Source organism: Stigmatopora argus, chromosome 22 (genome assembly GCF_051989625.1).
Source record: "Stigmatopora argus isolate UIUO_Sarg chromosome 22, RoL_Sarg_1.0, whole genome shotgun sequence".
NCBI lineage: Eukaryota > Metazoa > Chordata > Actinopteri > Syngnathiformes > Syngnathidae > Stigmatopora > Stigmatopora argus.
Window position 1 is genome coordinate 11,653,070 of NC_135408.1, and position 25,605 is coordinate 11,678,674.

General features: G+C 43.4%; 1 protein-coding gene across 1 annotated transcript in view; it reads left to right on the forward strand.

Moving 5' to 3' along the window:
• Positions 1-23,012, forward strand: part of LOC144068046 (unconventional myosin-XVIIIa-like) — a 44,056-nt gene extending 21,044 nt beyond the window's left edge. The window contains exons 18-43 of the mRNA XM_077592237.1: positions 75-261; positions 1,132-1,354; positions 1,414-1,523; positions 2,370-2,435; positions 2,697-2,825; positions 5,519-5,662; positions 5,737-5,826; positions 6,615-6,734; positions 6,814-6,943; positions 8,179-8,306; positions 8,402-8,556; positions 9,624-9,747; positions 9,813-10,013; positions 10,084-10,194; positions 11,006-11,110; positions 11,267-11,413; positions 11,495-11,608; positions 12,721-12,837; positions 13,011-13,094; positions 14,306-14,443; positions 14,610-14,795; positions 14,894-15,033; positions 15,421-15,465; positions 18,342-18,464; positions 19,522-20,914; positions 21,712-23,012. Coding sequence (XP_077448363.1) covers positions 75-261; positions 1,132-1,354; positions 1,414-1,523; positions 2,370-2,435; positions 2,697-2,825; positions 5,519-5,662; positions 5,737-5,826; positions 6,615-6,734; positions 6,814-6,943; positions 8,179-8,306; positions 8,402-8,556; positions 9,624-9,747; positions 9,813-10,013; positions 10,084-10,194; positions 11,006-11,110; positions 11,267-11,413; positions 11,495-11,608; positions 12,721-12,837; positions 13,011-13,094; positions 14,306-14,443; positions 14,610-14,795; positions 14,894-15,033; positions 15,421-15,465; positions 18,342-18,464; positions 19,522-20,899 — 4,495 coding nt within the window. The 3' untranslated portion in view covers positions 20,900-20,914; positions 21,712-23,012. The remainder of the gene's footprint in view (positions 1-74; positions 262-1,131; positions 1,355-1,413; positions 1,524-2,369; positions 2,436-2,696; positions 2,826-5,518; positions 5,663-5,736; positions 5,827-6,614; positions 6,735-6,813; positions 6,944-8,178; positions 8,307-8,401; positions 8,557-9,623; positions 9,748-9,812; positions 10,014-10,083; positions 10,195-11,005; positions 11,111-11,266; positions 11,414-11,494; positions 11,609-12,720; positions 12,838-13,010; positions 13,095-14,305; positions 14,444-14,609; positions 14,796-14,893; positions 15,034-15,420; positions 15,466-18,341; positions 18,465-19,521; positions 20,915-21,711) is intronic.
• The last annotated feature ends 2,593 nt before the right edge of the window (positions 23,013-25,605 follow it).

Sequence of the window (25,605 nt, forward strand, 5' to 3'; positions counted from 1 at the left end):
AGTAGGCGTCGGCCATCTTTGCTCTGGCGCACGGAGACGAAACGGGCTGACGTCCGTCCGTCCGTGTCTCGCAGGAAGATCATCAGCTCCTTGTTCATGAGCCGAGGAGGTGGAGCCACCGTTCTGTCAGGTTCTATCGCAGGTCTCGAGGGGGTTTCCCAGCTGTCTTTGCGGCGGGCTACTAGCGTGAGGAAGACGTTCGCTTCGGGGGTGGCCGCTTATAAGAAGAAGTCCGTTTGCATCCAAATCAAGCTTCAAGTGGTAAGGATTGGAAATCCACCCTGAAAGACAATCAGGGAGTCGATTGGTCCCTCATCCAGGAGGGGATTTTTTTTTTCTAGTTTTGGAAAGTTGAAGGGAGTTTATATGGGGAAGGTCTCTTGTGGCCAAATCAACAAAAGATCAATTAGGGGCCCAAATAGTAATTTGATTGAAAATGAATTCCTCACACAGCGCAATAGTTATACAGATTGGATGTTCACTATTTTACTTTCTGCTTCAAGAAGCTATTGAGCCAATATTATGCTTTTTTTCGTATACACGGTGATAATAGTTTGGGATTTTTCATTATCCTCGAATTCAGTTTGTTTTTGCTTAGCTTTTAGAATGGATTTTTAAGGTTATATTAGTTTCGGACAGTGTTGGTTTATCTTTGGGTTGAACTGTACTGTCAGGGGTTGCAAAAGGGGAAAATAATAACAAATCAAAATGATTTTCATTTGTAAAAAGAGAAAAAAAAGATGATTCAATCTTTTCAAACAGCAGTCCACGGTCTACAGTATTTAATTTTATCGGAATGGTTAGTTAATTTCACAAGTTGTCGGTTTTGTAATCACACCATACACTTTCAGTTACTTATATATTTTTTCTCTTTTAATTAATTTAAACTTGAGTTCATTTTTCATCCTTTCCTCGCTCCATTTCTATCAACAATAACAAACTGATGTCATCAGAATGCTGCCCATCTCCGGATTGTCTGACTAATCCTTCAGCGATGGCCAGAATTAATTTCATTTCTTGGCATTTGTGCGCCGTTTTTGTCGTTATTTTAAACCACCTATTAAATGAAAGACACCGAAGAAATCGATGATGATGTAAAATTGACAAGTTCCACCTTCTACTGTGTCCCAGGATGCTCTGCTGGACATGGTGCGGCGGTCCAGAATTCACTTTGTTCACTGCATATTGCCGAAGGCGGATGCTCTTAAGGCCCTCGCCGGATCCTTCAAAGGCGGAGAAAGTGAGCCTCAAGGGGAGGCTGGAGATTCGGGCTTAATGCAGCTGGACGTGGCCTTGCTCCGCGCTCAACTGCGCGGGTCCAAGCTCCTCCACGCTCTCCGCGTCTACAGACAAGGTGAGCGTCGCCGGTCATTTCGGTCTCGGTCGAAACCGAACGCGGTCACGTGGTTCCAGGTTACCCGGACCACATGGTGTTCTCGGAGTTCCGCCGACGTTTCGACGTGCTGGCGCCGCACCTCACCAAGAAGCACGGGCGGAATTACATCGTGAAGGACGAGCAGAGAGTGAGTCAATCGCTTGAGAGGAATGTTGCGCGAGGGGAGCTTCATCACATGGGACAACATTTACACCTAAAGAAAAGAAATGATTGTAGACATTCATTTTCTCAATTGCTTATCCTCCCAAGGGTCACAGAGGGCGCTGGAGCCTATCCCAGCTAACTATGGGCAACCAATCGTAGCTAGATGTTCAACCAGATAGCCTATCATGCACCTTTTTGGGATGTGGGAGGAAACCGGAGTAGCCGGAGAAAAACCACACGAGTGGGGACAACATGCAAACTCCACACAGTGGGATCGAACCCACGACCTCAGAACAGTGAGGACGACGTGTTCACCACTCGTCCTTGATTGTAGACACGAAACAATGAAAGTTAAATAGGCAATACGATCCTAATACTAGTGAATACATCGTTTTTTTTACAGGATGACAGGGTTTTCAATTCTTTCAAAAAAATTATTTTCTCTTACAATTATTCAAATGGATTTCTAGGGGCAAACGTTTTACTTTCAAGCACAATTAAACATTATTCAGATTTTAGTTTGATATTCCCCCAAAAATGTTTTGGCCACCACACCCAAACCTTGGATGTTTATCTATTTACATTTTTCAAAAACAGAACATTTACTGCAAAAGAAAACCGTTGAAGTGACAAATGGTGCAAAAGTTTACACATCCTAGGAAAAATGAGCGAAAGTAAAAGAATAAGGTGAAAGGAGAGGGAAGCACACTTTCTGTGGAAACTTTCAAACAAAAGCATTTCACTTTTTTTTTTCAAAACTGCAAGTTGCGGTTTTTGTGATACGGTCACTCCTACGCAAACGTTAGTTAACCCTTTCCCACTTTTGTAGGCCGTGGAGGAACTGCTGGAGTCTTTGGATTTGGAGAAGAGCAGTTACCACATGGGTGTGAGCAGGGTGAGTGAAGAAAACACTCGGATGAAAACAAAAGACACCTTCAAAATGATACAATAAACAAACCTTGGCTCCTCAAAAGCTCTTTTATGATGCTGTCCATCTGGATTGCATGTCCTTCATTTGAGCTGCCACTTATTCCAGAACAGGAAGTCCATTGCGACATCCCGCACTTAATATTTCTGCGAGAAAAGCCACCCTTCAGCCAGTCTTCGGTGGCAGGCAATCATTCAAAAACGGGATCTCATTTCTTTTCCCTTTTAGTTATTCTTCAAAGCTGGAAGCTTGGCTAAATTGGAAGAACAGAGGGACGAGCAAACCAAGCGTCATTTAATCCTTTTCCAAGCGGCTTGTAGAGGTTATCTGGCACGACAAGCCTTTAAAAAGAGAAAGGTAAGCAAAAAGTCTTCCTCCTTATCAGTATCATCCCGGTGGAGAATACATACATTGCAAAGCATAGCCTCTGTCAATCAAATTAACATTTAAATGACAAAGCAATGCAATCAAAATGAATCCATGTCCATGTTTAAGGGGTGCAAACACCCAGGGCTTTTTTTGGGGGCCCAATTTCACACAATGTTTGCTTTGCGCTCATCTTAGATTGAAGCAGACTTTGCTTTAAGTCTACAAGCAATTACAAATATCACCAAGTGGAAATGCTCGCCTCTTAATTTGACACATCCAATCAGCTTATAATATTTGACGGCCTGTTATATTACAAGAGCACCCTTATCAGTACAAAAATGCACTTTTCTTTCTATTCCGTCCGACGTCAACACGACTGTTTCTGCCTTAAATGTAACCTCATATTTTCAGTATGTTTTCCCATTAGTTGCTTACAGTAATACTTGTCTTTACACTTTTAGAGGAAAATACAAGTGCTACAAGTGACTATTAGGACAAAATAATCCCGTCCAAACGCAAAAAAATGACACCGCTCTGCCATTATGTTACATTTACACATGAATATAGCAAAACCCCCCAAAAAAACAAAATAGCTTACATACTTTATCATTTTTATACCTGTGCAAAATTTGTCTTATCCTATAGAAGCCCGTATTAGTGTATGTAGGCAATACAATCCGAAATACTTCAAATTGAGTGGCTAAAATACTACTGGTATTTTAAAATGGCTAAAGTGCACAAATGACAAGAAACAAACAAACAGACAAATAATTAAACTCTAAATAATAAAAAATCAAATAAATAAGTAGTCAACATGAGTAGTCACAACATAAATAAGTAGGGAATTGCAAAAATAACGACAACAAACAAAGAAACGAAGAGATTAATAACCAATAAATAATCATAATAAATAAATAATCAATAAAAAGTCATCATTAAATAAGTAGTCAACATAATAAATAATTTTTAACCTTTTATAATGGCATTTTGTAGCATCTCCAGAACTCGGTGTGACAGAAAATGCAATTATAATTACCATGTTCAATGTGAATTTGCCCCCAAAGTAAGATTTATTCCATTTGTCCTTGTGTTTATGCATATTACTTTCAGGGTCATATTATTTTTCTGCAGTCGAGAAAGCAGTAAAAGCAGGTTTCCGTGGGATACATCCCAAAATTGGATTTTCTATTCATACTTTAACATGTATTTGTGTCCGTCTCGAGCTCGCCAATAAACACATTATTCAGATTACAAGCTGCAAACAACGCGTGGGCGCCGAGGTGCCGCTGATCAACAATGAAAACACTCATACAATGGATACTAATGAGGGAAAAACAGTTTGAAATTTGAATGTTACATCATGCGCATGCATGATATTAACACCTTTGCGGCATTCTGGATTTGTAGACGTTGTCTCTGCGGATCGTTGATCGATGTTGATGCAACAGACGGTCTGTTGAATGAGTTTGCCTGGCAAGCGAGGCCCGCCAAGATGCGTCATCCACACGTGACATGCATTTACTACATCTTTTTATCCTTTCTTTGTCAAGGACAAATGCCACAATTTTCTCTAGCACTAGTAAATGGTTTTCATATCAAAAATGCCATTTTTCACTTGAGGACAATCGTCAAACGGCGTCGCGCTTTGTGTTCGTTTCTGTTTCACGGCACCGAGGAGTTCTCGAGATTTTTTTGGCGGTGCCCGTAATCATATTTGGACTAAATAGACATTGCGGAGAAGGTTTATGCTGAAGGGCATCCCGACCTCAGTCTCATCAAACGCGTTTGGGATCCCGTCCAACAGAGATTGTGGCGAACGGGGTGCTCTTGTCCAATATCGGCAAGTGGAGGTAATCCTTTAAAACACCAATATAGTCATCTCGCTAATCAGATTAAGGTGTCAGCGGCGGCAGCTTTTTGGTGTTTGATACACATCCAAACATGCTTCTTTCTTTCTCCACGCACACAAAGCCCAATCGCATTTTTAGCGCTAATGCATTTGTCTGGTAATTTGCCTCCACGCCTGTCGCGCCGCTTTAACGTAACACGCGCGCTAAAATGTTTATCCACGGTTCTCTTGTCGTACAATTATTTGTTTGTTTTGCCTTCCATTCTGACTTGCTCCGACAAGTGTCAGAAATTGGCTGTGTTTTCTTCCTCGTCAAGCGTTCTTAGTGTGACGGATCCTAATTGGTCATAGGGAATACCTTCGGGGCGCTGTGTACCTGATGCGGAGAATTGTGTCGCTCTAATTGGGTTTGCCCCGTAATCTGCCGCCGCCGCCGCCGCCGTCGCTGCGAAAGAGTCTTCATGCGTAAGCAGCCTGGAAATCGTGTAATACTTGGAATGAGCTGCCAACGTCTTTGATTCAATTAATCAGAAATTTGCTCCCGGCCTAGGAACACACTTGGCTGAAATTCTCAGTCGCAGGCTGGCAAACCCTCGGACGGCTTCTTACCCGCACGCCAACAATAAAAGAAAACGGGATTCCCAGAATGGGTTTCCTGGGGCGGTTCGTTGCTCCAAGGTAGTGCGAGGTGGTCCAAGCAATCAAACGTCAAACCAAAACGCTCAATTTCTTTGACAAATGTTCTTTTCTTTATCATCGCAAAATGGATCGGAAGTTCATCCATCGTACGGAAACGATTTGCCGTTTCGATCAAAGTCTTTGGTTGTTGCAGATTCAGGATCTGGCCATTCGTTGCATCCAGAAGAACATCCAGAAAAACCACGGCGTGAAGGACTGGCTGTGGTGGAATCTTTTCACCACGGTGCAACCACTCATTAAGGTCCAGCTGACAGAGGAGCAGATGCGGAGCAAGGATGTGAGCCAACTCCCGTCCGTCTTCACCTGACTTTCCGTAGAAATCGGTGTTTTATATCATATTGTCTTCTTCAGGAGGAGATACAAATGCAAAAGTCAAAGTTGGAGAAAGTGGAGAAAGAGCGCAACGAGCTGAGATTGAATTCAGATCGACTCGAGAGCCGGGTACGTTTTCAACATGCCACTCATACGTGTGCGGTCGATTGGTTGCCGGTCTTGTGGTCGCGCTCTTTTGGCCGCAACAACGGGCGACCAAAAGACCGGCGACCAAAAGACCGGCGACAAAACAAGGTAAAGCAACACTGTCTACGAATCAATAAAAGCCAACAATGGCCCTGAGCAGTTTCACTGAGCCGACATGTGAGTGTAGAAGAGTTTGTATGTACATGAGTTGTCCCCTTAGGAAGGTACGTCCGTCAGGGTCTTAACAAGTTCTCCAACAAAAAACAAAAAAAAATTGGGAAATTTTGAGCTTTTCTTTAGCCTAATAATTAATAGGGCATCAAGTATGACTAAATAGTCATTCACAGTTTGTATTTAGGGAATTTGAGCAACGATTTAAATGGTAATGATCAATAACCTTCCGGGCGACCAAAAGACCGGCGACCAATCGACCGTGTAGCCCACTCATATTACATCTAGCTTTAAAATTGAAGCAATATCGAATTTTCAGTGGGAACCAAGCCACCAACCTAACGTAAAGTGCTTTCAATTGTTGAATAAAGTTCCAGATGGGCCTTCCACTAATCGTAACAAAATAAAACATGGCATTTTTCTCATAGATATGGTTTCCGCCAAAGTTACTGTGAACAAATATACGTGAATGATAGCCTCAGACTTGTATTATACATTGAGCGACACCTGGAAAGAAAGATTGACCCATGATAGAGCGGCAATTCACTGAATATTGCGATAAGTACATGACGTATGTTGCATCTATTCTACGTGGACAGATTGCAGACCTGTTGGCAGAACTCGGCGATGAGAGGAGCACAAGTGAGTCGGCGTCCCAGCTGTTGGAGAACGAGACCGCCGAGAGACTGCGCTTGGAAAAAGACGTGAAGGAAATCCAGGCAAATACATGCACGGCGACGCTGGAAATCTTTCTCTTATCGAAACTTGAAATTCAAGCGTTAAATCTGTGTCGTTCAGGCAAAGTTTGACGCCGTGAAGAAACAAATGGAGGCGCAGGAGATGGAGGTGATGGAAGCTCGGCTCATGAAAACATCGGAGCTCAACGGGGAGTTCCACGGCCATGATGATGATGACGATGATGATGCCGGTGAGTTGATATGGCGAACTTACATTACAGAGAACAGCATTGGTTTCCTTTGGTTATTTTTGCTTTTTTGAACCTTCTTAAACTCAGAGATTTTTATGGCATCGAAAAATATTCACTCCATGCCCTTGGTGACGTTCAATCTGTTTTGACTGGACTGGATGCTTCTGGCTGTCAAAGAATAAAACATCTTATTTTGTATCATTTAGTTGCAAAAGAAAGTTTACAAGCATTTTTACACCATATAAGCTCAGCCATGGCCCGACGTATCTTCTTTTTAGCACCAAACGACTCATACATAATCATCGCCTACATATTGCTCAGGTGTACCTAATTAAGTGTCCCGGGAGTGCATTATGTACGGACGTCTTAAAAAAAAAAAAAAAATCTAACTCTAATTCTCGCTTCAGGATTTGTAGGCTTCAATTGCCTATTTCAGCGGGCGACATGACAGCGTAACACTATCACGGATATTCACCAAGGTTGAGATTTCACACTCGGGGATTAAAAATGTCCTCTCCCGGGCGTACAAGCGACGCCGGCCGCCGATTGGCCGTCGCCTACGGAGAACGCGAACTCGCGCTGAGAGTTGTCCGTAAGGCCGCCCACCTCCTTGGGTTCGCACACCCCCCCAAAGCAAAATTCCGCCACTGACGAGTCATTACAGAGCGTATCAGAATTCTTTAATGAATGAGAAAATAATCGTTGCCATCAGAGCCGGTGGCCTCGCGACTTGTCATTATGCTATATATATGCTAATGAGTGCTGCACTTCGAATCGCCACGTTGAGACCAAGCGCCTCCAAAAAATGATAAGGCTCGGAAATGAACCTAAACCTGAATGGCTGTACGGGCCCCCATCCAAGCCCCTGACAGATCCAGAATGAGGATCGGCACGGAGGCCACTTAGTCGCATCTTCTGCCCGTTGGCATTTTCGCCGAGCTCATCTTTTAGCCCAGATTAGAGTCAAATGCGAGTGGCGCTTTGTAGTCCTTCCCTCAAATATTCTGCCCCTCAAAGGTCAGGATTTGATGAAAAGACCTTGTATTTCACATGAGATTATTTTATTTCCATCTTTCTACGTACGCGACGGACGGCATGCCTTCGCACGATGCGCCCCCGGCGCCACGGCGTCGGTCGTCGCTGAGCTTTTGAGCCCTTTCATCTTGGTGTCTACCGCACGGTTTGCATTGAAAGTGAGAGAGGCCTAAATGTCAAATGATTTTTTTTTCCTTCAGGCGGCGAGTGGCGCATAAAATACAACCGAGCCATTCGGGAAATGGAATTCACCAAAAAGAAACTTCAGCAAGAGTTTGATGACAAGCTGGAAACGGAGCAGCAAGCCAAACGACAGCTGGAGAGAAGGGCAAGGCATTTTGTCCTCTTCAATCATTGACAAAGGCTAGATTTAATATTCCAGCGTCCCACTTTTGACTAAAATGCTCCACGTGGGCGCCGCAGATGGCCGAATTGAAGACGGACAATGAGGATGCGCAGCACTCGGTGCAGCAGCTGAAAAAGAAGTGCCAAAAGATGACGGGGGAGACGCAGGATACTCGACGTCATCTGGAGGGACTCCAGAGCCGCAACCACGATTTGGAAAAGAAGCAGAGGAAGTCAGTTTCAACTACACAGACACACTTCTCTTTCAATCCTTCTTCAATTTTGTTCCATTTATTTAGCCAAATGTTTGCCTTCTCCGAGAAATCAACTCTTTTGTGCCTTTAGACATCATTTCGGTGGCGACTTGACAACCATTCATTAACTCTTTTGAAATGGAAGCTCGATTTTCTTCTCTTTCCTGATATTTTTTTTAGTTTGCGGCTTTTATTTTTTTTTATTCGATGCCTTTATGCACTTGACTAGACGTCAAAGCACAAGAGGGAGTTTATAATGGATGGGTACAGAGACAATTCATCCATTCATACGCAAGCATGCGTTGCACCCGCACAATTATAGTACGCGGCTATTCTCTTATGGCTGGCCACCAAGTAGGGTGAAACATATTATTTGCAGCCCATATAAACTCAGATTGGCATGTGGAAAGAGCCCACTTGGAAGGCGGTATTAGTATCTGTTGTCTTGATTCAGTCTCAATTAGGTTCAGGCCAAAAGTAGGTCCATTTTTGCAGACCATCACAAGTACGATGCATGTTCTTTTTTTTTTTTTTTCACTTGCGCGTCAGGATGCGTAGCAGCGCCCGCCGCTAAAATGCCGCTTCATTTGAGCCGTGGATAAGTTGCTCTGGAATATGTAGAATTGCATTAGCTCCGAAAATGACTCCGACTTGAAGCACTCGAAGTCATTCCCCGCGGCTAATTGAAGAAGCTCGGTGGGTGAAATCATTTGGCTGGCGCTTCACCACGGGCAAAATTACAACGAGGCAAGATGACAACATGAAACGCTTAGCTTTTATGTTCCGCAGCAGAAGTGTCTAAAAAAAACAAAAAGGAACAAGATGCACATCATTACAAGCCTACCCGAAACAAAAAGATTAATAGAAGTGTCGTCAGAATACTGGCGGGGACTTTGATCCAGAACTCGCCAGGATGTGGACTGATTAAAGCTACATTTTAAAATGATGGAGATGAGATTTTACCAAAGTTTGTATCGGTCACAGTGGGAATTTTTGTCGGAAAATCATAAAGGTTGGCGATGCTGGTTTTCCCCTTTGTGTCTTAGATTTGATCACGAGCAGAACCAGGCACAGGCTGAGGTGCAAAGAGAAAAGACTTTGAGGGAGAAGCTGGTTCGTGAGAAAGACGCAATGGTGGCGGAGATATTCAACATTCGCCAGCAGCTTCAGGTTTTGTTCGCCGTCTTCCACTACGTCTTCGCTTGGCCATTTCCATTGGTTTCCTTGCCCCGCAGGAAAAGGACGCCGACTTGTGCGCTTCCAACCTGAAGGTGCAGCAGCTGGAAGCCGAGCTGCAGGATCTCTCTTCGCAGGAATCCAAGGATGAAGCGTCGCTGGCTAAGGTCAAGAAGCAGCTTCGCGACCTGGAGGCCAAGGTGAAAGATCAAGAGGAGGAGCTGGATGAGCAGGCTGGGACCATCCAGATGCTGGAGCAGGTACAGCCAAGGAGCTTGAACGCCGTCATTGGCAAAAAACGTTGGGGAAAAAAATGTCATTTTGGGGCAGGCTAAATTACGGCTGGAGATGGAGATGGAACGGCAGCGACAGAGCCAAACCAAAGATATCGAGAGCAAGGACGAGGAAGTGGACGAGATCAGGCGCTCTTGCAGCAAGAAGGTAACTCCCTTTTATGCTCCAGTTTCAGTGTCATTGATGGATTGGTTGTCTATCGCCATCAACGAGTTCTTCCTGAAGAATGTTCTCCTATCTGCGTGCCTTCAATAGGAGACGTGAAAACCAGAAATCAGCAATTTACTGTCATCGGGGCAGGATTTAACAGAAAAAGTCAAATGTAATGAATAATGAGAATTTTGCCACGTCGAGGCGCAAATACGTTGTGAATTAGGATTTGAAATAGAAGCGTGTTAGCGTAGAATTTAACCGGTAACACAGGGGTAGGGAATCTATGGCTTGGAAGCCACATGTGGCTCTTGATGGGTGCATATGGCTCTGAACTAAATTATGCAAATCGGTGGTGAGAGAGCCGAGTCCCGGACGCACCAATAGGAGCGTCACGTCGGCACTTTTTTCATTAGTGTTCTGCATTCGTTCTCTCATTGATACTCATTGAACTCATTGATATTCATTGATTAGCAACAGCGTAACAACGTTGTCAAAAGAATTCAGAGACTTTTTATACTTAAAAAGTGGTGAAATGACTAAAAAAATGACATTTCCATGTATTTTGACTTTTAAATTCAAAGTATGGCTCTCAAGGAATAACATTTGAAAATAAGAATTGTTTATGGCCCTCTCCTTCAAAAAGGTTCCCGGCCCACAGTATCCCATAAACCCTATCTTTATTTCATGGAGACCAACTTTAGCGAGTGTCCAAATGTCACAAAGAGCTTTGAAAGTTTGAAAATAACGTTGCCTTTCAAGCGGGATTAGGTCCAACCATTGTGCTTGTGTCCGGGTCTCTCTCAAGCTGAAACAGATGGAGTTGCAGCTGGAGGAAGAATACGACGATAAGCAAAAAGTCTTGCGCGAGAGACGTGAGCTGGAGTCCAAACTGCTGAATGCGCAGGACCAGGTAGACCCATTTGTCTCATCTTCAGCCTGTCAGGTTCTCGCGTGTGCGCCCGTTTTCATTTACTGCCGAATGGCGTCCGGTGCCGAGCGAGAGTCGCGGTAAAAAAAGAGAACGTGTTTATCTGCGCTTGCCGGACAGGAACTATTTGTCATTCAGGTGAGCCATCGGGACGTGGAGAGCGAGAAGAGGCTGAGAAAAGACCTGAAGAGAACCAAAGTCCTGCTGGCTGATGCTCAGATTATGCTAGACCACCTGAAGAGTAACGCGCCAAGCAAAAGGGAGATTGCCCAGTTTAAGAACCAAGTAGGCCACCCTCGACCACACTTTGAGTTCATTCGTCGGATCTGTCAATTTCCGGCGTTGACCCTTGACCTTTGTCCACAGCTGGAGGAGTCCGAGTTCACTTGTGCGGCGGCGGTGAAAGCCCGAAAAAGCATGGAGGTCGAGATCGAGGACTTGCATATCCAAATGGAGGATGTGATGAAAGCCAAATTGTCGGTGAGCTCGACACCCTCAACTCTTATTTCTGTCGTCACGTTACAACAGGGGTAGGGAACCTATGGCTCGGGAGCCACATATGGCTCTTTTGATGGGTGCATATGGCTCTCCGCTAACCTGTGAGGTAAACTATGGAAACTGCTGGTGAAAAGGCGCAGGAGTAGGATCTTTACGTTGGTATTATGGCGTTGACACTACCTACAGCGCCTTATAATCATAATTTTTTTTTCATTACACTCTTCTGCATGGATATTCTCATCGATACTCATTGATTAGCAACAATGTCGTCAAAAGAATTCAGAGACTTTTTGTACTTTAAAAATGGTGAAGTGACTAAAAATGGCACACATTTTCATGTATGTCGACTTTTAAATTCGGAGCACAGCTCTCAAAGATTAACATTTAAAAAGATATGAATTGTGTATGGCTCTCTCCATCAAAAAGGTTCCCGACCCCTGCGTTACAACAAAGAAAAATCATCTCCAAAACTTGGCAGTGAATGATAGCGATTGACAGCGAGAATTTCGTTTTGACAAAAAAACGTGTCAAAGCGCCAGCAAAAAGTTAGGTTGTGCATTATTTTTGTTGCTGCCATTTCTATGTCATGCAAGTTTTATTCCTTTTCAAAAATATTGATTAAAATTGACAGAAGTTGACCTCCACCTGATTGGCTTTGGATCGCCAGCCTGGCTGGATGTTAGAATAACGTCATGTGTGCCATGTCCGCTTTCTACCGTTTGCGCTAATGGCTAAAAATGCCCTTTATGGCCCAATCTGCTCATTAATAGTCTGCCGGCTGCATTTTCTACTTGTTGACGGAGGCCGTTGGCGTCTCCGGGGATGCTTGTTAATTGCTCCGTATATGTCAAGGGCGTATCTCGGAAATGTCTCACATGAAAGAAAGCGTTTGGAGGGTGCAAAGCACCCCGGAGGATGAACTCGGACATTGGCGGCCGTTGGCTCTGGCTGCACATTTGCCCGCCTTAATGAGCTCATTGATTATCTTCAATTGGTGTCCTCGTCTTGCCGCTAGTACTTCCAGATTCGCTAATGACCATTTATTGGAGCTCACCAACCCATCCCATCTGTTCTTTATTTTTATGGCGGATCAGTTGGAAGAGCAGGTGAGCCGCCTTCAAAGAGAGAAGAACGACATGCAGTCCCGCACGGAGGAAGACCAGGAGGACATGAATGAGCTGATGAAGAAACACAAGGCCGCCGTCGTCCAGGTAACCGCAGGCCGCGACTCGTCCGGCACGAAATCGTTGACGCCGACGGTCTGGTCTCCCCTGCGTGGGCGCTTTAAATGGCTTGTGCTGCACATTTTTCATTTCTTTGTCGAGCGGCAGTACATCTTCAACACAGACTATGACATCCTGCTGAAATGATGCTTGTTTATTAGTCTGCCAGAGATTTAGGCCAGATCAGTGACCTGCAGGCGCAGCTGGAGGAGGCGACCAAGGAGAAGCAGGAAATTCAAGAAAAGGTACACGCCGTCTCACTGTGAATTGTCATTCTCTAAAATTTGTGTCAAACTGGCGGCCCGGGGGCCAAATCTGGCCCGCCGCATCATTTTGTGTGGCCCGGGAAAGTAAATCATGAGTGCCGACTTTCTGTTTTAGGATCAAATTCAAATGAAGAGTATAGATGTATATTCAATTTCCTGATTTTCCCCCTTTTAAATCAATCATTGTCATTTTTTAATCCACTTTTTCTGTTTTTAGTTAAAAAATCATTTTGTAAAATCTAAAAATATAGCTAAAATAAACATTGTTTTTGATCTATAAAAAAACTGAATATTCAGGGCTTTTAATCCAGTTCTTTTAATCCATTTATTTAAAAAAAAATCTAAATATTATATCTAAAATGGTCCGGCCCACGTGAAATCAAGTTGACGTTAAAGCGGCCCGCGAACCAACCCGAGTCTGATACCCTTGCTCTAAAATATTTATGTCACACCAAATCTTATGCTAGAGCGAGAGTTACATTTTTGAGTTGATACCTACACGTCTAATGAATGCTGTCAAATGGTTTGGACAACTCTCATTGTCACGTGCTGACACGTTGAATGGTTTGAGTCTGAATTGTTGATGGGTTCAGAAGTCAAAAGGGCCATCTGGGCAATTGACTAAACTCTGACAGAACATGAATCAATTAATAGAAAGCATGCTCGCCTCACTTGCAAAGGCATTCGTCAAGTGTCATTGTTCCTTTCTGCCCGTTTGACGAGGGCTCGTCAGTCAAAGTTATACAAGGTGAAGAAATGGCTTTCCTGTGAATGTTCTCCATTCCAATGAGGCAACAGATGAACGCTTTTGTCACTCAGTAATATAATATTCCAGCTAAAAGACTGACCTGGAGTCAAGAAAGCGACGCCGGAGACCCTCAAGATGAATGTCTCCAATGAAATATTACACATTTTATTCTTGTCCTCGTCCTGTCCAAAAAATATCCCCCAAAAAGATTAAGAGGGAACATTTTAACATGGTGTTTCTCTCAGCGTTGACCTCATAATTGCGACTTTTGCGTTGGACTTCACCCTTCGCTCTTCTTTCAATTTTTTTTGTAGCTTGGGAGATTATATTCAACTCATTACTCACACTTGACATATTTAGTCACATGGTTGACAAATGTGGCATTAGCGTTGTAAGCGCCGTGTGGAGTGAAGAGTGTGCATCTGTCTGTTTTTTCCATCAGCTACATTCGCTTCAGAGTCAGCTGGAGTTTCAAGAACAATCCATGGTGGAAAAGTCTCTGGTCAGCCGTCAAGAGGCGAAGATCCGTGAGCTGGAAACCAAACTGGAGTACGAGAGGACGCAGATCAAACGTTTGGAGGTCAGACATTCCATCCGTGGTTCTCTATTATCAAAAAATATTCAGAAAATGGAAACCGACAGGACATTTAATTGTAAAGCTCAGGTGCATCGGCCCAAAAAAAAACCAAAAGAATGAGATCCAATCCTTTACGTTTTGCTTATTTGCTTAACTCTTACTTCATTAGAGCCTGGTGGGTCGTTTGAAGGAGAACCTTGAGAAGATATCTGATGACAAAACCCAGCATATTGCCGGAGAGGACAGAGAGAAAGAGCAAAATAAGAGGATGCAGAGACAGATCAGGGACATGAAAGAAGAAATGGCCGACGTGTCCAAGAAGGAGGCCGAGGCCAGCCGGAAGAAGCACGAGCTGGTACGTTGATTGGCCGCCGAAGGGGTGTGGGATGGGGGTTTTTATTGGGTGGTACGCCCGCCGGGAAATGGCTTCTTAGCTATCTATCCCTTGACCAGGAAATGGACATTGAGAGCTTAGAGGCGGCCAATCAGAGTTTACAAGTGGATCTCAAATTGGCCTTCAAGAGGATAGCGGACCTGCAGGCGGCCATCGAGGACGAAATGGAGAGCGACGACAACGATGACTTAATCAACAGGTACTAAGTGCAGCTTTGATGCTTTGCTTTCAGTTACTTCGGCGTATTCGCCACGCTGTACGTAACATTGGGTTGAAAGGTAAGCGGGCTAAAAAGTGTAGCAAGGATTTTAAAAAAATTCAACAAAAAAAATCAGTCATGATGGACTTTTTAGACAAGTTGGTAATTCTGGCTCGCCTGTCAAGACCACTTGTCTTCAATTAAAGTAAAACTGACCTTTAAAAGGCAGAAGAATGAGGAATACGTTGGAGCAGAAAAGCTGGAAATAGAATTTTAGTTGATAATAAGTGGGTGTGGAACAATGTTAATGTTAATGTGCGGATATCTCACCTGTTGTTTTTCTGTTTCCTTCTTCTCACTTGGCTGCTGTCCACACACTCCGTGCAGTTTGCAAGACATGGTGACAAAGTATCACAAAAGAAAGAACAAAACGTGAGAGTGGAAAAAGGCTGTCTTTTGTGTTTGTCCTGGTGCTTGTTTTCACACCAATTTTGGAGGCAACAATGCAGTATTTCTTAGCGTTACACTGAAAATCAACAGCATACAATTGATAAAGTCTCTGTATTTATTCATTTTCTTGTGCAAATTATGTATTCTTCCATCCACAAATCAAATCTCTAGCCGGTTTTAATACTGCATTGTTCTCTTCTGGATTTTACCTCTCCATCTTCACTATTACAATCATTTATCTTTCATTTTAGCCATTTTTTTGCCATTTCTCATCCGTTGAATCCATCAAATGATCGCTGCCAGGCTTCCCAGTCAAAATGATTGGACGTCTCTCACCGTAAATGTCAGCCGTTGGGTTAAATGTTAAATTGGGCTGCCAAGGCTTTGCCATTCATATGAATATTAATGAGCTTAACAGAACTTTAGGCAGACTTTTTGGTGCATTTATACACAATCAGGCTCTTAATGTCAATCAAGTTAGCCATCAATATTACAGGTTGGAATTTCAGAAAAGTATTTAAAGTACAGGCAAGGGGAATAAACATACAACACACACACTCCAATGTGTTACACCTGATAATTTGTCCAGTCATTAACGTAAAATGGTGTGATTTTCAAGCGATAATGTTAAGCCGTATGCGAAATGCGCCTGAGTTTGAATATTTGTGACAAAGATTTCCAACCAGCCAAGGCTGATTGTCCGAAGCCATTAAGGTTGTCTTCCAAATTCTTGGGGCTCGCTCGTATCTGCAGGCCTCACCAGTGCTTAGCGAGGAACGCAGGACCGCCGACAAATTGCTTCTGACACCATTTGCGGAGGACTCAATTGCAAGTCACCTCTTGTTTTACATGCCTTTGTCTTTTTATCCTCCGTCGTGAAAGAGGGATTTGCGTTTTTAGCAATGTTGCTTTACTGCATAGCAGGAAAAAAAACAAAGAAAAGGCATACTAATTGAACTTGAGCAGCCGTTTCCCTTTTTTTTCAATACAGTTCCTTCCGTGACGGTGAGACAGAAGAACATGTTGTTCGGAAAGAGAAAATGTGGATTGTGTCACAGCGGGCATGGTGACACTGGTGATGGAGGTTTTTATTTTTTATTTTTTAGAAAGACACCTGACAGTGCTCGCCTATTATCGTGCAGAGACGTGAATAATGTTTTCTCATCATCAGCAAAGACGGCAAGATTGATCGTCTTGTAACTTTTATTGACGGTTAGGCGTGTGGATGACGTAAGCTCGCTTTTACTGAAAACATGACACTTTTCACTAATGAAACACAGTATGATAGTGCAGTTATAATATTTCTATCAACAACCACTAAAAAATTTATAGTAATGCATTTTGCTTGGCAATTTTTGCCTTTTGAGCATGAAATCAATTAGATTGGCAACGCAATATAGGACCAATGCTGCGCTATAGCTGAAAAGAAAGTACTCAAAAGCTTTATTTTTCTTTTTGAAATAAGATTTCATGGAATTCTGTGCAATAATAGAAATGCGTAGAATGGAGCTTTACGGAATCAGCTTCACTTTATTTACGCTATACTTCTTTTTATTGGTGGATTCCTGGAACGCAATCATAGGCGGAAGGAATACTTTTTGGGAATATTATGAATACCTGTTAGATATCAATTTAGGGTGAGGCGGATTGTTTTAACTTAGTGATATGCCTGGAAGGTCATTTTGACATCATTTATAAAAGTGGTGGCTGCAATTGAGACGACACAGTAAACCAGGGGTGTCAGACTCGGGGTTGGTTCGCGGGCCGCATTAACGTCAACTCGATTTCATGTGGGCCGGACCATTTTAGATATAATATTTAGATTTTTTTAATAAATTGATTAAAAGAACTGGATTAAAAGCCCTGAATATTCAGTTTTTTATAGATCTAAAACAATGTTTATTTTAGCTTTTTTTATATGTATTTTTAGATTTTTACAAAATGATTTTTGAACTAAAAACACAGAAAAAATGGATTAAAAAATTACAATTATTGATTTAAAAGGGGGAAAATCAGGAAATTTAATATACATCTATACTCTTCATTTTAATTTGATCCTAAAACAGAAAGTCGGCACTCATGGTTTACTTTCCCGGGCCACACAAAATGATGCGGCGGGCCAGATTTGGCCCCCGGGCCGCCACTTTGACACACGTGCAGTAAACACTTCATTAGGCATCCAATATTTCTAAAATCCTACTAAAAATCAATTGACTTTTTTACCAGCTGTCCATATCTGTTACAACAATTGTTGAAAGTTGCAGCTAAGTTCGTTTATTGCCCTTGACGGCAACGTTTTGACTGGGTGGTCTGGCAACAATCCAATGATGTGAACGAGTTCAAAATAAATATATTCCATTCTAAGTTAGTATTTTGAGAATTCACCGTTGCAGATATGTTTGAGGCTGAAACCTTGGGTCCCTCCTACTCTTCTCCACAGGTCTTATTGTTGATTATATCTAGCGGGCATTGCGCCCGGGTAATACATGGGCTTTAACTAGAGTATGTTGAACAGTGAGATTTATGCTTTGCCTGTCTGCAATGCCATGCATCATCATAACGACCTATTACAAATGGGCCGTTTCGCCGTATTCTGTAAATTATGTCATTATACGGCATAAATATTCATTGGACAAGTTGTTTTATCTTTTACTTGGGAAAATATCCGCCAGCTGTCTACATGATTCACATTTGGACATAAAGCAGACTGAAGGAAAAATCCATTTGACCGATTTGTTAAGTGGGGATATCGCTGATGAAGGGATATAGGGTGACATTTTAGGATGGATTTTTGTTTTTTGTTGTTGTTATTGTGGCTTCTCAATGCTTCTCAATAACAAACCTCTTTGTACTCCCAGCGGGCAAGAGACGGACACCGATTCGGAGGTGGAGGATCGCGTGTACGGGGTTAAGTCTTGGCTCTCCAAGAACAAAGGCTCCTCCAAGCCCCAGTCGGACGAAGGCAGTCTGAAGAGTGCCAGGTTGGTGTTCCTTCCCTCCTTCTCACCACCTCTAGCCTCATGGCAGATAACCACACGCATGGCTGCGATGGAGCGTTGATAAGCGCGATAGTGCGCTTCCTTACTGGAGATGGCTTTCGGGCTCTATATATAGAACTCTGTGGAGGTCGTGACCATGGCCGTCGGTCGATATGTTTTAGCATTGTGGTAACGACCTCCTCCTCCTCCTCGCTCACGGCGCAAACAAGTCCAAATCTCTTAGCAAAAATCACTGTGTTTATCCATTTTCTGGGCAGTAAACCTAAGAGGGAGAATTTCAGGTTTTCCGCTAACCGTTTGATTCTAGAGTCTTTCCGGTCGCCTTTTTTCAAATCTTTTTCTCCCAACCAAATGCGTGCGAGCGACTATTTCCCGTGAAAGCATTGGCTCTAAAAAGTGTCATTGGCTGCCTTTCACCGCAATAGACACTCAATCTCTTTTGACAAATGGATTAGATGTCTATCCTTGTCAATGACAGACCATTACCTTTCCTTGACCTCATTCACTAAGACGCAAGAGTCAAAATAAAAGTCTGCGATAAATGACGCCAATGACGAATTATTCTCAGTCCTCCTTGGCGGGGAGTTTTGTTGACGTACGCGCAAAGTAATGAAGGCCGAGAATCAATTCATTGAGAGATAATTAACTCAAGTCTTAAATAAGCCCAATTGTACCTGAGGCGAGAGAAGAAAAAAAAAGAAAAGGATGGGTTATTTATGCGATTAGGTGTCATGGCTCTCCTTTCCAGTAATCCGTCTAATGACAGCAGGCGGAATGGCGAAGTGGCTGCTGTCAAATATATTGAAGTGGCCTGTGGCCAGTTGGCGCGTCAGCCAAATGAGGCCTTTGCCTCCGTAGATCTTCTCACTTGTTGAGTCCTTCAATGCCCACGATGTGGACTGTGCAGAAAATGGGAGGAGAATCGGAGAAGGGCAAAAAGTAGGACCCATTTTCCAGTGCAGATTGGCATCAGGACACAAATGCTTAATGCTTAACAGAAGTGCCTTCGTAGTCATTGCTGTGTGTTGATATCCCGTAGATATGCCACAAATGTGGATGCCAAAGACGGGAAAGAGGGTAAGGAAAAGACGAGCGATGGAAGTCAAGATGGCAAGGAGGTAGAACCCAGCAGATCGATATCTGTCATGAGCTCCCTGAGCTACCGGAAGCGTTCCAACCTTAAGGATTCCATCGGGGGCACGGGCGACGAAAGCTCGCTTTTCAGCACTCTGAAAGAACAACCCGATACCCCCGACCACATCTCCATCCGCAAAACCAAATCCAAGTCGGGAGATCTCCAAGAAGATTGGAAGAAGAGCCAAAGCCAGGACGATTTTGACGACAAAGCCTCCATGGTTTCCACCGGGAGGGCCAGGAAAGCTTTGGAGTCACGCTGGACCTCGCAAAGCAGCCCCGAATTCGACCGGGGCTCCACCGTTTCCTCCATGGCGCCTAGCAGGGCGTCGGCCAGGAGGGCGAGGCTTGACGACGACGACGTCAAGTCGACCGTCAGTAGCGTGAGTCGTTCCAGCCCGGTGTCTCTTCGCCGTAGCAGTTCCTGGAGAGACGACGGGCGGAGCAATTCTCGCCTATCCGTCGCTCGTAGTTGCGGCCTCAGCGAGTTTGGCGTGCACGTGGACGACGACGACGGGCAGAGTCAGGCTTTTAGCGGCGGAGCGTCCGCTTACAGCCCTCGCGCCAGCACGCGTAGCTTCTCCACCCCGGCCCGGGCTCGTTCTTCGGAGAGCAACGCGCCGGATACGTCCGATATCAAGCCGGTCACCCACCGAAATTATCTGGATCCCGAGTTAGAGGCCGCTATCAACGAGGTGCTCAGCTTCAAACCCATCAAGTTCAAGCGCAGCAAGCTGGACGAGTCCAGCGACGAGGAAGCCAATGAGAAAAAAGGCGCCACGGGCGAAGAGGGAAAGAAGGTCGGAGCCGACCAAAGGCTCGTTAGCGCCAAATCCAGCCTGTCTCGCTCCGCCTCCAGTTCCGCCGTGAATTACAGCGCTCGGTCGTCGAGCTCTCGGTCGTCGAGCTCTCGCCGCCGCAAAGACAAAGGCCGAGGAAAAACGACTCGGTCGGACGACTCTTCTTCGGACGACCGTCACAGCAGAAGCAGCTCCAGGCGGAAGAAGGGCAAAAAGTCCAAGAAGAGATCCAAGAAAAAGGAAAGCGAATCGGAAGAGTCCTCGTCCTCCTCCTCCTCCTCGTCCTCCGAATCGTCGGGATCGTCGGAATCGTCCTCGTCCGACTCCACCGTCTCCTACCGAAGCTCTAACAGCGTTAAGAAGAGCCCCAAGCTGCCATCGGATGACGAGCGGGGAACGCCCAGGAAGAAAGATAGCAAACGGAAGCAGAAAAAGATGGATAACTTGATGATGAAGTATCTCTACAAGCCAGACAGTGACTGATGGCCAGGACTGAAGGTGACGCTCGGTGTGACAGTCAAAGAGTCTCAAACTCCTTCTCCGCCTCCCAATTAACCGTCTAATTTACTAAACCCTCTGCTCTTTGGTTTTCTGACTAAAGCCTTTGAAATGTTCCTCCTAAAACACTAACTTTTGTCACTATTTCCATTAACAATCTGAATACACAAGACTAAAAAATCTTGGAGCTTCGATTTTGCTGGGCACGTCGGCCAATTTTTTGTTTTTGGCAACAGTCAGTAAAAGCAATCACCACCCATTCTTTTTCCCCAAATATTTTTCTTACACTTACACATTGTAGATTCTTAGAATTTTCATTTGCTTTGCTGCTATTCCCTCACAACAGCATCATTTTCTTGAAAATGCTACTAGAAATCCGAGCAAAGAAATCCTAGTGGGGTCCTATATTATATTTCTAAGAACAGATCTGTAGAGTATTTCTTTTCTACTCCTTCGGTCTTGTATAGTACAAACACTCATCGTTTTTCAACATTGAATGGAACACAAACACTTGAACTTTGGTCGCTAATGGTTGGCATTCTTGTGGCTTGAATAGGATTTCAGCATTGAAGAGCATTGTCAACATTAGAAGACTAATGGAAGCAGTAATCTCAAGGGAATAAACAAATAGAAAAGGCCATTTTTTGGAATAAAAATGCTGCACTACGGCCTTAGGAAAACAAAAAGAAAACTTCCAGTTTGCTGTGTTTGCACGAGAGCCCTAACCTACGCTTGTTGTTGTTGTTTTTTTGTAAATTTCCAATACGCCAACCTCACTTTTGTGTTGATGTTCACAGCCCTCCTTTGCCCAAGAGACACGTGACACTCGGCAGATCTGACGAAGAGGACGACGTGGATTTAAAGGGCGCCGGGCAGATGCTACGCCACAACGAGGGCTTCTCCTAACTCGAACTCGGGTCACCTTGCGCTCTCAAATGAAACCGGGAGGGTTACAAAAACTCTTGGTATTCTGTCATATTTGTTTATCCTCATGAAAGCTATTTGCTTTCGAGGCTTACGGCTATTTACCTTAAATGCGACGCTTGGGAAAAGTTAGGTGAAGCGGAGTCAGGCTAGTATTTCGGGAAAAAAGGTTCCTGCCACTTCTATATTTTTTAAAGGGCTGCTCTTCAGGCAAATTTAAGCATTCCGCTGCACTCCCTGTCTATTCAGCCCCGCCAAGAGGATTTAGATAAGCTTGCTCTGGATGGACTTCTTCAAGAAAGTCTGACCAACTCTTAAGACTCCTTCTTATCGTCTCTCAAATTAATGGAGGCCAGCTCAATGGGTATCACGGTGGTCCTCTCTTTAAACGGATCATCATAAATTATTCTTGGCATCTCATGTTACAGTATTTGAAAACTAATTCAATTCATGTTGCCAAATGTGCTGGGTGATATTGTGTCGCATCGTCTAGATGAAAGTCCTTTAAAAATCATATAGCTTGAAATAAATGCTGATATCAGATGGGATAAAAAAAGATGGTCCACATTTGGACCTTGGAAAAGTCATTTGTTACTTGCTATAGAATCTTACGAATGTATTCAAAATATTATAGATTCAAGCTTGCGCCTGAAGCAAATGAGAGAAGGGTTATTGTCAGCTTGCATTTATTTAACATTTCAAGACGACTTATGTTGACCTTTTTTTTTACTCATTTTGTTTGGAGCAGAACTACATTTATTACCAGAGGATTTATATGAATAATATTACTACCACTGAATAGGCAGACAGCATAATATATTTCTGTATACTTTTTTTGTAGAATTGTTTAGATATTTTCATTTCAAGCCTTATAATGAATTGAAAGCAAAGGCACTTATATGTTGTTGCATGGATGTAAAAAAATAAGAGCATCACGTGAGTTGCTATTAGAATAGCTTCCCTGAAGAACCTCATTTGCATTTCTTTTTATGTTCTTGCATGTTTTTCTTTTCCTCTTTTATGCCACGCATGAATATTAATATCCAAACACAGACAACAATGATGCCGTGATAAGTTTAAATGAAAACATTTCTGCTGCCCTTGCCCATATGATGTATTTTTCTGTTCAAAATCAACTTTTTTTCCAAGAAATAAATGGAAGTGTTAAAAAATATTCTCCCTTTTAAGTGCCTGGCGGCTTTTAAATGAGTTTTAATCCAACAAAGCTGGAATTAAATTGCTATTTTCTCATTGTAGCCTTCCACTTTTTCTCAGGAGACTAAAGGAAACAAACAATTGACGGAAATGAATGAAGCCCAACTGCGGGGAATGCAAAGTGATGTTGTTCACGTTATCACCCGACATTTTAATATGTATAGCGCGCAACCCCAGCGTGCAAACTAAGCTGGAGGCAAATTAAGGAAAGCAAAGAGTTCCTCCTCCCCATCAATCTCCATCCTCGTATAGTACGTATATAGTAGCTAGATTGAAATAGATTGATGCCTCCTAGACTCCCCACCTTTCCTGGATAGTCACGCTCAGTATGTTTTGCTGTGGGGAAAAAAAACTGGGAAAAAAAATGTCTTATTTATCCAAGCAATCTATAATCCCCATTCCGACACACAACCTGTCCTTCACTCTGCCCGAGAGCTTTAGTGCAATTTCACCTCGGCGGTGTGCACACTCTGGGTGGCTGCTTAAAGGCTTTCCATTTAGTGGGAGATTAAATTTGCCTCCTGATTTGACTTATTTCACTTTCTCGCACTTTCGCAAACCGTTGGAGCACAAGTCATTAGGCTAGCCAAGATGAGCAAGTCTGCTCTTTAGCCAAAACATACGAAATGTTACGTTTTGTTTTTGCCACGTAAATTATTTGTTTTGAAAAGTTTGGGATCTTTCTTTGACTTTGCCCACATTTTTTTCAAGTGATTTGAAAACAAATCTCCAAAGCACTTGACAGCTCATTCCAACTTTCTCGAAAAATACCAAACGACTTGACTCCTATGACTCCTCCGAACCATGAACGTGATTGGTTCGTTTTCTACGCAGTTTTCTGCCCACAAGTTTTGCACGCAATTTTATGGTTTCATGCATGGCGATCACCGAGTGCGTGTTGTGGTCGTTGGCCAAAGACGAAGAACATAGATCGGAAAAGAAAGACATTTGAACAGAAAGTGGACACCTACTTTGTTTGAACTCGAGCCCATTATTATAATCCATTATTTAGTTGCAGCGATTATGGTCTTTCATACCAAGACCAGTTGTACATTGGTGTTAGAGGTCATCGTCTTACATAACCCACAATTGTCCTTTCAATAAAGCATTGCAGTATTGCGCATGCTTTCCATGTCATTTCCACGCAGCTGTGTCCTTCCCCGACACAAATCATGGAAATGACTGGTCTCCTCTGGACAAATACGCACCTTTTTTAGAATGACAAAGAAGCTAGAGAACAGCCTGACAGAGTTCAATTTTCAAATAGAACGCCGTTCCAGTTGTTGCAAAACGCCTGTATTTGCTTAGCATTATTCTGACCTTGGTTGGAGACGGGAAGGATTAGTGGGCTTGGAGTAAAAAAAGGCTATCACGTGCTTAAGCCGTCATTCCCTTTTGAACGTCCTGTTTTGATGGAAACCCGGCGTGAATAGGGTGATGATTGGAGGCGCTGGGATGTTGTCTGTAGGGAACAGGTGAGGATGCTCCTGCATTCATTTGCAATTCTGAAATGGTAAGGGGAGGAAAAAAACAAGAGTCATGGAGTGCACTGCCTGGGTGCCTCTCTTTGTTTGCACATATCATTTCCACTCTAATGAACACTGCACAGTAGCAAGCCCTTGTAACGAGGCTCCAAAGCTAGTCGGAAACATTGTTTACATTTTGCATGGGCCTTGCCAGAGCTCGGGGAGCAATACAATCATTTTCTTCCCTCTGGATAGGAGCTACCACCACTGTAAATTACACCTTGGGCTGTGGCAAAACTCTGATATATATGTATATCACTTTCTGCACCTACCCGTGCTAAAGCGCAGTGGCGGATCGGGGGAAGAAATAAGGGTCGTGAGGGGAAATTTTTCAGGTGGAATTCATTGCTGTGACCTCACGACTAAGTTTATCCTCCCCAATACTCATCAGGTTTCTGTATAAAGATTAGAATCTCTTCATGTTTTTTGTGTTTGTTAAAACTGGACATCTATTTTAATTGTGTTTCCTCTGAGCTCTTTTCACCAGTGAAGTATTAAAACGATTGGTCGCCTGTTCCAAAAATGCAACTACTTTGCGTTTGTCTTTAAGAGAAACATTTTAGACCATTTTTATTCATAGCAGCATAGAATTGAATATACAGAATTGCAATTAATGCAATTAAAAAATGGCCCAATATGAAATGGAATTTTGAATTGAGACTGCTTCAAAATTCCAATAGCAGCAATATCGTGCAACATATCATTCTATCGTCATCATAAAAACAAGAGCATATGTGCTTTGACCAAAGTTGATTACTGTTGCAATGGAGCAGTTCTTTGCCAGCTGCTAAAATGTTCGTTTCATCAGGCCTTTTGGGTTCCTTTCCTCTATCTCACACTAGTTCTAATGATCCTTGACTCTCCTGACTCCAATTCCAATCCGCCAGCCGTGCTGTCGCGGAAAGCCCTTGCCAAACTTCCAGTTGAGCTTAATTCTCCACCTTTGGCCAAGGAGGGCTTCTGGCCCCCAGAGATGCTATAAATTCACTTTCAGGGGTTAAATCTTAACGCAACACATCCATTTTT